The sequence below is a fragment of the Lissotriton vulgaris genome, chromosome 12 (genome assembly GCF_964263255.1).
Source record: "Lissotriton vulgaris chromosome 12, aLisVul1.2, whole genome shotgun sequence".
Taxonomy (NCBI): domain Eukaryota; kingdom Metazoa; phylum Chordata; class Amphibia; order Caudata; family Salamandridae; genus Lissotriton; species Lissotriton vulgaris.
In genome coordinates this window covers 39,200,835-39,212,771 of record NC_141700.1, presented here as the reverse complement: position 1 = coordinate 39,212,771, position 11,937 = coordinate 39,200,835, and the positions used below count along the sequence as shown (strand labels likewise).

The following is an 11,937-nucleotide window of genomic DNA, read 5'->3' as shown; positions in this document are numbered from 1 at the left end:
ACATGTTATAGCTAGCAGAGTTATAGGTAACATAAAAACTTCAACATCCAGAGACATGCTTCAAGCGTTATAAAATGCTACCTCCACTGTGAATAAAATATCAACCATTTCTCTTTCCTAGATGGAAGACCGGCTACACCATGCAAAATCGATCCTCCTTGACTGGCTAGCTAGCAGCTTTCTTCAGGTAATTTGATCCTACTGGCTCACATTTTTCCCCACTACGACAAAGATACGGGTCTAACTGAGGAAGTAAGTGACCCAAACGTAACATCGGACAGCCACTGAGTAGTTCATTTGAAGGAGGATGGTTGTCTCAACACTGGTCCCACTTCACTTCCGTTGCATGCAGGCATCAAAGGTATTAAAGTTCTGCTCTACAAACAACTTTCTTAAACATTAACAGACCGTAATCATGCTATGGTCTACCCAGTCAAGCTTCACTCCACAGACAACTTGGAATTGTTTACCTTTTGGACCTCTGAGTCATCTTTCCGGGAATAGCCTTTGGTGAACTCATCGAGAAATGACTGGAAGAGATTCAGAACAAGGTTCACATCCTTTTCCTCCTGCTTTTTTGCCAGACTGGCCACCAGGAACCGGTACCGCTCCATCAGATCTCCATAACCAGCGTGAATGTGCCCATTCTGGGAAAAAACGGTAATTTACAGAGAAGTATCGCTTCAGCAACAATCATAAGCAATTCCTCACAGAACTTGAGCAACGGCAGCAGGGTGACTTGCAGCTAAGAGGACAATCTTGTTCTACTGTGTAGGAAAGTCAAGGAACTCATGAGGAGATTCATTTTTATATTTGCCACACACTTTTCAAAAGTACAAGAGAAGCATGAACAATCATAAGACATTCACACATGGTGGAGGACAAGAGCTTATTTCACACAGCTGCCAACTTATGTTTGTAGGTTTCAACCAGAATTATTAACGTTCGCAATATTTAATGAAATGGTGAAACGTTATGATTTCTAAATATTTTTACAGCGCATAATGAATGCATTTAACTTCCTTCTAAGAGCTCCCAATTTTCGGTAAGTGAACTTAGATACAAGGACAAGAAATGTGTATGATATTTCAGAAGACAGGGAGCTGGGATGAGAACCAGCTATCATTGATGCAAGTTACTAAACCTATCCACTAGAACAGGGATCACCTTAACACAACTATTTACAATGTAAGTTCAAGCATAGGGTCAGGTTTCCCAACAACGCAAATAATAAACAATAACACTGTTTATTTTCATGCAATGAGCACTAAATCGGCATTTCAAATGTGCAGACACGTAGTGAGCAAGACTACCACCACTGTATCAGTTTACAAACATTAGACATGATATAGCTATGCCTAATAGGTTATGAATCACAGATGTGTAAGTTCTCCTCTGAAAGGAAGGCAACTACTTACTGGAGTAGAATACATTGTCTTGATGAATCTTCTAAACTTTTCGGTTGCTTCAAGAAACAAACATTCTATCCCAGACTTTAGAGAACTCAAATCATTGATCTGTAAAGAGAAAAGGAAATAGATCACCACACCACGCCAGGCACCAGTATGGACAGTCACATACCTGAAATCAGAGCTATTCCAAACAAGCGACCGAACATATAAAAAACAAGCATTGGAAATGCAATAGGTCTCGCATTAGGAAAGTTTGAGCTATTGATATTGTAAATGACACTTTTTTATTTATGTGTTGGTTTTGAAAGTAGCAAAATTAATAGCTTTGTCAGTTACAATGTCAATAGTTTTAACTTTCGCAAATGTGACACCTATAGCATTTGTAATGCAATGTGTGTTGTATTTACGTGACTTAGATGTATTGATATTACAAATAACAATGGCTTTTAATTTTGTAAATAATTAATACTTAAATAAAAGTTATTGTAATTTATAATGGCAATAGCTTAAACGTTTGTAAATAACTTTTGTGAAGATTATGTTCAGTGTATTTTATTGTGACGAAAATCCAAGAACATTGCATTTGCACCTAAACACACACAGAGCCACACACATATAGATGTGGTGGTGGTGGATCTGGGGGATATGGTGGTGGTGGATGTGGTGGTGGATGTGGTGGTGGTGGTGATGGTGGATGTGGGGGTGGATGTGGTGGTGGTGGAGGTGATGGATGTGGTGGTGATGTGGTGGATGTGGTTGTGGTGAAAGTGGTAGTGGATGTGGTGGTGGTGGTTGTGGATGTGGTGAAAGCGGGATACATGAGCATACATGAGCTGTCGGTACGTGAGGCCTTACGCGAGGCCTAAAAATGAACGTATGCAGAACTTGGGGAAGAGGTGATATGACTTTGTGCATAATACAGATGATAGCAGAAGAAAGGTAAATGTAATCTAAGTGGATTCCGAGGTGGCAAATTGGTGCTCTTTTAATCATGGATAATGGATGAAATATTTTTTGAAAATGTTCAAGAAAGATGTATTCAGATTTTTTTTAATTATAGATATGAAGGTGCAAGCATTATGTGTAGAAGGGTGTTGCTCCATTTTCAAGGCGTAATACAGGTTTGCTTCCTTGATATTTTATTTTTCCCACTCCACCTATAAGTTAGTGATCTGTTAGCTCATTGTATTGGTTTAGATCAAGGGAGGTGTTTGGATGAAAAGCTTCTGATCTAGAGCATGGCTGTTGTATTGAATGACATGGATGTTACACACTCAACGACATGCTTTAGTTTCTGGAACAGTTGACTATTTCAATTTCAATGACAGCTCAGAAACTGGCTTTAGACTTGATTGCAGTAGTCATGCATTGAATAAGGGATGTGCAAAACCAAAATGTCTCTCTAGTAAACTTTTCGTAATACTTGCGAATGCATAATTGCTATCTGGAGTTAGCAGAGTTTTTTACATTTGTGTTTTCAAATTAAAATCAGGACTTTTGCTTCCTTTTTAAAATGTCGTGAGAAAATAAAGATCTCCAACATCCATCAAGTGGTGTTGAAATAAAATTGCGAGAAAGAAGTTCAACCACTTTCAGTGCCAACTTGCACTGAGAAATAATAATGTCATTTTGCAGGGAAAACTGCGAACTGACAAACATGAGGAAATGAAGAAAAAAAGTCGGGGAACATATGAAGGGCAATAATCGGGCGCCGTGTTAGACTTTCCTCACGTATTAAAATCTATGCAGGCAACATTAACCGTTTGTATCCTGCCTCCTAGAGGATGTTTGGAAGAAAGTGGTGGGAAATACTAACCTATTTGAATGATAGAGGGTTGGTTACAAGAGAGTGACGAATACAAGAGAAGGTCAAAGCACAAAGCCCGTCCAAGATATAGTCTCATAGCCCATAAAAGGCACGTCCTTAGCACTGGACAGGAGCAGGGAGAGGTTTTGCTTGTGATCGTGCTGAGTTGGAGGACGTGCTGCACGTAATCAGAATGGCTCGTTTTCCGCTGTCTTCGCTTTCACAGCCCCGCCAAAAGTCTTGGCCGACAACGGCGGTCCCACTAGGAAGTTATGACGAACATAAGAGGCCCCCAGAGGGGTCTCTCACACGCATCATTTGCAAGCAGCAACATTTGAAATTAATTGGCCATTAAGGGAAACACAATGCCGATTGGGAAAGCAACAACTGCAGAGCAGTCTCACAAAGATGCTTACTGCCGGCTGAAAACACGCACAGAAGCAGCTCTTTGCTCACTCACACTGCCTATCGCCATCTTTAACCACATGAGCGCCCATGACCGATATCGTCACGGAAGACTCTCCACAGTGCACACCGGTGTGTTAAAAAATACTAGCTAACATCCTGCACACCCCAAAACGTGGAACTCAGCAAATTGTTCATTTAACGCAGGTTTATCTTCCTAGTTATTGAGAAAAAATCAGACAGACACAGACGTGCGTTATCACAGGTAGACAAAAGTAAAAAAGGTTGTGCTGGGAGAGAGAGAGTGGGGAGGAGAGTAGGAGGAGGAGGGGGGAGGAGAGTAGGAGGAGGAGGGGGGAGGAGGGGGGAGGAGAGGAGGAGGGGGGAGGAGAGTAGGGGAGGCAGGGCCTAGCGGCCGTGCAACCAAGAGTGAGGGGGCGGAGCTGGGGGAGGCTGTGAGAGAGAGAGTGGGGAGGAAAGTAGGAGGAGGAGGGGGGCCAAAAGAGACAAGACGGAGGGAAGGTAGAGAAGGGGAGGGGGGAGGAGAAATGCGACACGGCGGGCAGGGGAGGGGGCGGAGCGGGGAGAGGTGCGACACGGCAGGCAGGGGAGGAGAGTAGGAGGAGGAGGGGGGAGGAGAGTAGGAGGAGGAGGGGGGAGGAGAGTAGGGGAGGCACGGCCTAGCGGCCGTGCAACCAAGAAATGAGGGGGCGGAGCTGGGGGAGGCTGTGAGAGAGAGAGTGGGCAAGGCAGGCGGCTGGGGGCATGTGCACGGGAATAGTTCACTCAACTCTTTCTCTGAAAACACAGGCGCGGACTGCGTTTTATCCGGGCCAGTTGCAATTGGTCTAAGGTGCCCAGATGGAGTCACGCAGAGTTCGGCCTTGCGGGTCTTTCTGATGGAGGTGGTCGAGAGGTTGCTTAACCACCGTTTGATGGATGTTGCCATGATTTGCCTAAGTGAGCAGCGAGGGCGGTTAGAAAAAAGAGCGGGAAACAGGCACAGAAGAAGGGGAGTGGCTGCGCATGGCGGAAAGAGGGGGGCGGGCCCGGCAGAGGGAGGGGGTTGCGGAAGGCGCGAGGAGGAGGGGGCGCGCGCGCTTCGGTCGGGGTTACTCCTGTGAGTGTTTGGAATGTCAATGCGATTACGATTTGCGCTCGAGAACAGTGACGTCATAGACAGTGCGGGGCGACGTCGCGCGGTGCGCTGCCAGTCTGTGAGAAAAGAGTGATGCTTGCGGGCGACACCAAAGTGGCACTCATAAAACTGTCTAAGCTTCGGGCCGGAGCCCTGCCGTAACGAATCACTTGGCTTCATTCTTTTCACTGTGCCGGAGAATGGTGCCACATAATTTGTTATTTTATACACAGGTGGATGCTCTTTTTCGGCTATCACGTGGGTGGTAATGGTAGCATCCGCGCATGCGCAGCTATGCTTCACCGTGTGCATGTTCACTCCAGGCCTTTCGTTCTCAAAAGCTGCACCTCTGGGTTCTCGAAAGAGGAAGAGCTCGAGTGGCTAGGGAGTGTGTCACGAGCTTAACGAAATTAGTTTGCTGCAACTTTTTTGTGCGCAGTTTGGAATGTTTCCAGGGCAGGTTATTACACTGAAGTATATTTTAGGGTGGTCAAGCGTCCCGGATCTGCCCGGTTTTTCATCAACTGTCGCCGCAGATTTCAGGAAATGGTGCTTTTTGTGTTTTACAAAGCTGAGATAGCAGATGTTTCAAGCAAACAAGTGAATTAAGAGGCAAGCTTCTGTGTTCTGCGACACGGCGGGCAGGGGAGGGGGCGGAGCGGGGAGAGGTGCGACACGGCAGGCAAGGGAGGAGAGTAGGAGGAGGAGGGGGAGGAGAGTAGGAGGGGGGAGGAGAGTAGGGGAGGCACGGCCTAGCGGCCGTGCAACCAAGAAGTGAGGGGGCGGAGCTGGGGGAGGCTGTGAGAGAGAGAGTGGGCAAGGCAGGCGGCTGGGGGCATGTGCACGCGCTTTTAAGCTCAATGCGCATGCGCATTGAGCTTAAATTTCACGGGCACTGCAAGGAATCGCCACGATTCCTTGCAAGTTGGTTAAAGAGTGTTTAAGCCCCCATAGTCTCGCAAGCTCGATGCGCATGCGCATCGACAGGCGAGACCTAAAAAACACATTAACAGAGCTCAGCTTCTGCATTCCCATCAGCATTATAACAGCAAGGAAGATGAGCTCATACAAAGGGAAAATCCAATTGTTGGCTTGCCTACAGTTTTAGTTGGTGTGTTGTCTAAGATCTACTGGAAAATACCAATACCTAACAGTAACTGCTGGGTCAGCCCATTGTTTATAATTGGCTCGCTTTCCTGTCAATCTCCTTTACTCGCTTATTTGGTGGTTTCCCTTACTTTTCTTGTGTTTCTTCTTCTACTACTGGAGGATAGCATCTTTACTATGCTTTTGATTGGATGCCGTGAGGTATGCCATGGCTTACATCACAGAGCTTCTGTTTTCTTTCTCGTAGAACACACCATGGGAGTGCATGTGTTTTCTTGTTCTGCCAAGCTCGTCCTGTGCCATTCACACCCCAAACTTGTCCATAGAAGCACAGCAACAGGTATAATTTTGCTGGACCGATTAAAGAGAAGATTACTGGTTGGTTTTAGTTCATTTCCTGTGTTCTGTGGGGTGCAAGAAATGCCAGGGGGTGGAACACGGAGGCAGCTGTTATGTTGGGGGGGGGCATGCCCCAGCTGCTGCAGAACACCAATTGGCTAGACCATTTTATCAAGTTGCATGGAAAGTAAATTGGACCTCTGTGTGAGAAGTTGGCCTGATATTCAGTGTTCACTATTCTAGTGATCACTATGTATCAGTCCAAACAACCCTTATGGTGATTGGTTGTAAGTCAACCTTATAGACCAGCTATCCTAGTAGCGTGGATACGAGCAGTCTTCGGGCTAAACTCTAGAGGGCGTGTTAAGCCAGCTGTTATACCATCGCATATACCCCTTGAACACCAAGTGAAAGGACACCACAAAAGTGTTATGAAAATAAACAGTGTATTTATTTAGATCCCAACAGCCCTGTACTCTTTATGAGGACAGGGTACTAAGCACACAACAAAACTCTTACGAAAATACTTTAAGTTGCACAATTTACACAAATGCCCGAGGGGCACGAAAAAACATATACTATGAAAGTGGAATGCGAAATTACTAGCAGGTAAGTACTGGACTAATAGGCTTTGGAATCGCTAGGACTACTTTACTGAACCTTCAGATTACTAGTAGGAGGCCTAGGGGACTCGGGTGCAGAGTGTGCACTCTCACGCGGGATGCGGGACAAAGTCTATGGAGGCTAGTAAAAGCAAAGTTAGTGTTCTCGGGCGAACCCGACTAGGTAGGTTGAAAACGAAAGTGGATCTGGACCCTTGGATAGTGAGGCTATGCTGGGGCACCAAAATGCCGAAGTTACCTAGCCCAGGGGCTGCAGCTGCATAGGTCTGAAAAGACGTCGGGGAATCCTCGTTGACGAACCAGGAGCCTGAAGAAAGAAGTTGCTGGCAGGCGACCAGTGAAGATTGTTTGATGGATCCAAGCCTGGATCGAAGATGGATGACACCTGAAAGCAGAGGGGACCAAGTTCTTAATCACTAGCCAGTGATTGTGTGGGCACCAGGATGGCACCGGGCGAAGTCACCTCGACCAGTTAAGTGAGCGACGCTGGGCTCTGCAGTCTCACGGACCAGGAGGCGTCGTCAGCGACCAGGATGGAGGTGCTAGCTGTCCCACGATGGTTGATGCTGTTGACATCGCTGGACCCAGGATTGGGGCAACAAGTCTTGGCAAATTCAAGCCCACGCGGTGGACCTAAAATGGCGTCTGGAGTGTACCAGGAGGGTCCGGGGTGCTCCTCTTTTGGAAGGGAGCAAGGGCCAGTCTGGAGCAACCAGACCAGCAGTGTGGTCGTCGTCGGGAAGGCCACAAGCCAGCGGGCTAGTAGCCAGACAACGCGGTGAGCAGCAAAAAGCAGAAGGGCCCCACGCAGATCTCGTGGATGCTGGGGGGCTGGACTTCGGTGCTGGAGCTGCTCAGGGTCGGGGCTTCTCGGACCCCAAAGCACTCACCAGAGGATCCCTCGGCGGTCGTACTGGATAAGAAGTCGTGCAGTTCTGATGATGGCCGGTCCCTCGAGGTCTCGTCGCTCCTACGGTTCTCAGCTTAGCTGTAGAGGTAGGTAGAGGTCAGAGGTGCCAGGGAAGCCGGGTCTCGTCGTGCTGGGCGGTCCGATTCCGGAGGAAGGACGTGCAGCAAACCGCAGAGTTCTTAGATGGTGCCTGCGGATGCAGGGTGACTACTCCTTAGTCACAAGGGAGAAATCTTAAGAAGAAGTCGAGAGTTCCTTTCGTGGAAAGTAGTTTCTTGATTCAAAGATGATCTAATTTGGAAGGGTCCCCGCTCCTGCCTTTATCCTAAAGAAAGGGGTGGGTAAGAGACTAGGTCCTGCCCTAGGGGTGGGACCAGGAAGAGGGGTGGTTACACCCCTCTCCTATGCCAGACTTTCCCCAGGCCAGGGGCTGGTGTGCCCCTGGAACTGGTTCTAGCCGGCAGATGCATAGTGAGCACCGGGGTGCCACTTGCAGTCACCTTCCTGTAAAGCCCTGCCTACCCAGGATACACAAAACCCTGTCTGGGATGGTGCTAGCACCGCCCCTGACAGGAAACCCTTTGTCCAAGCTCCCCTCGCTGGAAGGACTCCCAGCTGCAGGGGGTCAGACTCGTGTCTGTGGTGGCAGCATCCATTTTGTGATGCTGAGGCTTGAGTTAACTTTAACCGGGGTTCACAGTTACATGTCGTGTCCCTCTAGAAGGGTGGAATGCTAACCCCGTCGCCAGAATTGGCGAGGGGTTAGTATATCAATTCGTATGACACCTTACTCGACATGTTTTGATAAAGCGATACCAGAGATAGCATTTAACCGCGAGGATTATAATGCACTTAAGAATAGATGGTATGCGTTATCATGGAACAGCTATTAGGACTTGGTTCTGCAAGCTGCAAACAGGCTCAGCTCATGCCAGAGCACCATCTCACACGATTCCAAGCACTCTGCCTTCAGGATTGTCAAGGCCTGCCATAGGAGTGACTGATAGGAATCTGTGTGTCCATTTTTAGGGTTAGATATAGGGATACTATATCTAAAGCAAAGGGTGATTACACCACCTTGCCCCAGCTGTTGTGCAACCAGTTGTGTCAGATTTAGATGGCCATCCAGGGGTGGCATAATACATGCTTCAGCCCCTGGTAGGCCCTGGGTACACCTATGCCCTGAGTTACAGGGTCTGATAAGGTGGCCCAGTACCAATTGGATAATGCACCTAAGGTACACATGTCAATTTAGTGAGGGAACAGCCAGGCTGTGGGTCTGATTAGCAGGCCCACAGCCAGAGAAAGTCGTAAACCAGTGAAACAAAAGCAAAAAATCTGGGTGATCATAGGATTGCAGACCCTACTCTCCTACATGACCCCCCCCCCCCAAACTTTGGGACAATAAACTAACCTTGACCAGGTGAGTCTTCTTGCTCTAAGTGGAAATACCTGGAGAGCCCATCTGCATTGCCATGATCAGTGCCAGGTCTATGCTCCACTGTAAAATCCATCCCCTGTAGGGAAATGGACCACCTAAGCAGTTTGGGGTTTTCACCCTTCATCTGATTTAGCCATAAGAGGGGCTTATGGTCGGTCTGAATTTTGAAATGAGCGCCAAACAAGTATGGCCTCAGTTTCTTCAGGGCCCAAACCACAGCAAAGGCCTCCCTCTCAATAGCTGACCAATTTTTCTCTCTGGGGGTCAGCCTTCTGCTTATAAAAGCAATGGGCTGGTCATGACCATCAAAATTCAGTTGAGATAGAACAGCTCCCACACCCAACTCAGAAGCATCTGTTTGGACAATGAATGGTTTGGAATAGTCTGGACTCTTGAGGATAGGTGCTGTGGACATGGCCTGCTTTAGGTCATCGAATGCTTTTTGACAGCCTGCTGTCCACTGAACTTCCTTTGGCATCTTTTTACTTGTCAGTTCATTAAGTGGAGTCACAATTGATCCATAATTCCTGACAAACTTTCTGTAGTAACCAGTCAGGCCCAAGAAAGCTCGAACCTGAGTCTGGGTGGTTGGAGGAGCCCAGTCCCTGATTGACTGTATCTTGCTCTCCAGTGGCTGAACTTGGCCTCCACCTACAAGGTGGCCCAAGTATACAACCTGTGTCTGTCCTATCTGGCACTTAGTGGCCTTGATAGTGAGACCTGTTGCTTGCAGTGCCTCTAACACTTTCCTCAGGTGGACCAGGTGATCCTCCCAGGTGGAGCTAAAGACAGCTATATCATCCAGATATGCTGCACATAAGTCATCCAGCCCAGTGAGAACATGATTCACCAGCCTTTGGAAGGTGGCAGGTGCATTTTTCAAACCAAAGGGCATTACCACAAATTGATAATGCCCACCAGGGGTAGAAAATGCTGTCGTGGGCTTGGCATCCTCAGCTAACCTGATTTGCCAATACCCAGCTGTCAGGTCAAATGTACTTAAGTAGTTGGCAGAAGCCAATCTATCTATACGTTCATCTGCCCTTGGTATTGGGTAGGCATCAGTCTTAGTGAGTGCATTGAGACCTCTGTAGTCTACGCAAAACCTCATCTCTTTCTTACCACCCTGGGTGTGAGGCTTTGGCACTAGAACTACTGGACTAGCCCAAGGGCTATCTGAGGGTTCAATGACTCCCAACTCCAACATTTTCTGCACTTCTGTTGTGATGCAGTCTCTAACATGATCAGGCTGCCTGTAGATTTTACTCTTAACTGGCAAGCTGTCACCAGTGTCAACCTCATGGGTACACCAATTGGTTTGACTGGGTGTTAGAGAGAACATATGCCTGAAGGATTGAAGAACTTGTTTGCAATCCTTCTGTTGATGTTCAGAGAGGCTGCCACAAAAGACAACACCATCTACTGATCCATCATCAGGATTCTGAGTGAGCAGGTCTGGGAGAGGGTCACTCTTCCTCCTGTCCCTCATCTATGGCCATGAGCAAGCTCATGTCCTTCCTGTCGACATATGCTTTGAGCCTGTTTACATGGAGCACCCTGTGGGGGCTCCTGGGAGTTCCAAGGTCCACCAGGTAGGTGACCTCTCCCTTTTGCTCAAGGATTGTGTGGGGCCCAGACCATTTGTCTTTGAGTGCTGCTGGGGCCACTGGCTCCAACACCCACACCTTCTGTCCAGGCTGATACACAGTCAGGACAGCCTTTTGGTCATGCCAAGCTTTTTGGAGTTCTTGGCTGGCCTTAAGGTTTTCAGATGCCTTTTCCATATACTCAGCCATCCTGGAGCGGAGACCAAGTACATAGTCCACTATGCTGGTTGCAGGCTTTTTGAGAGGTCTCTCCCATCCTTCCTTAACCAAACACAGGGGTCCTCTCACAGGATGCCCATACAGAAGTTCAAAAGGGCTGAAGCCAACCCCCTTCTGTGGGACCTCTCTGTAAGCAAACAAAAGGCAGGGAATCAGGACATCCCATCTACGCCTGAGCTTTTCAGGTAGTCCATGAATCATCCCTTTTAGGGTCCTGTTGAACCTTTCAACAAGCCCATTGCATTGTGGATGATAGGGTGTAGTGAACTTGTAGTTGACACCACATTCCTTCCACATAGCAGTTAAGTAGCTTGACATGAAGTTTGCACTTCTGTCAGAGACAACCTCCTTAGGGAAGCCCACTCTGGAGAACACTCCAACTAGGGCTCTTGCCACTACAGGTGCTGAAGGGGTCCTAAGTGGAATAGCTTCAGGATACCTGGTGGCATGATCCACTACCACCAGTATAAACTTGTGCCCTGATGCTGTCTGGGGTTCCATTGGACCAACAATGTCAATCCCCACTCTTTCAAAGGGCACCCCCACCACAGGCATTGGTATAAGGGGGGCCTTTGTTGTGCCACCTGACTTACCACTGGCTTGGCAAGTGACACAGGAGCGACAAAACTCCCTGGTATCTCCATTCATGTGAGGCCAGTGAAAGTGTGAGACAAGTCTGTCCCAAGTCTTTGTCTGGCCTAAGTGTCCTGCTAAGGGAATCTCATGGGCCAAGGTAAGAAGGAAACCTCTCTGAGACAAGGGGATAACCAGCCTCCTGGTTGCACCAGGCTTGGGGTCTCTTGCCTCAGTATACAGGAGTCCATCATCCCAGTATACCTTGTGGGTACCTGTGGCGTTCCCAGCAGCCTCAGCAGCAGCCTGCTGTCTGAGGGGTTCAAGGGAAGGGCAGTCTAACTGTTCCTTCCCCA

The 11,937-nt window shown here is 48.0% G+C and overlaps 1 protein-coding gene across 13 annotated transcripts in view; it reads right to left on the bottom strand.

Annotated features, from left to right (window-relative positions):
• Positions 1-11,937, bottom strand: part of MYO9B (myosin IXB) — a 384,903-nt gene that overhangs the window by 30,741 nt on the left and 342,225 nt on the right. For all 13 annotated transcript variants that reach the window (XM_086946942.1, XM_086946951.1, XM_086946943.1 and 10 more), the window contains 2 exons: positions 1,419-1,517; positions 471-647 (listed from right to left, as the gene is read on the bottom strand). In XM_086946942.1, the coding sequence (XP_086803068.1) occupies positions 471-647; positions 1,419-1,517 (276 nt within the window). The remainder of the gene's footprint in view (positions 1-470; positions 648-1,418; positions 1,518-11,937) is intronic.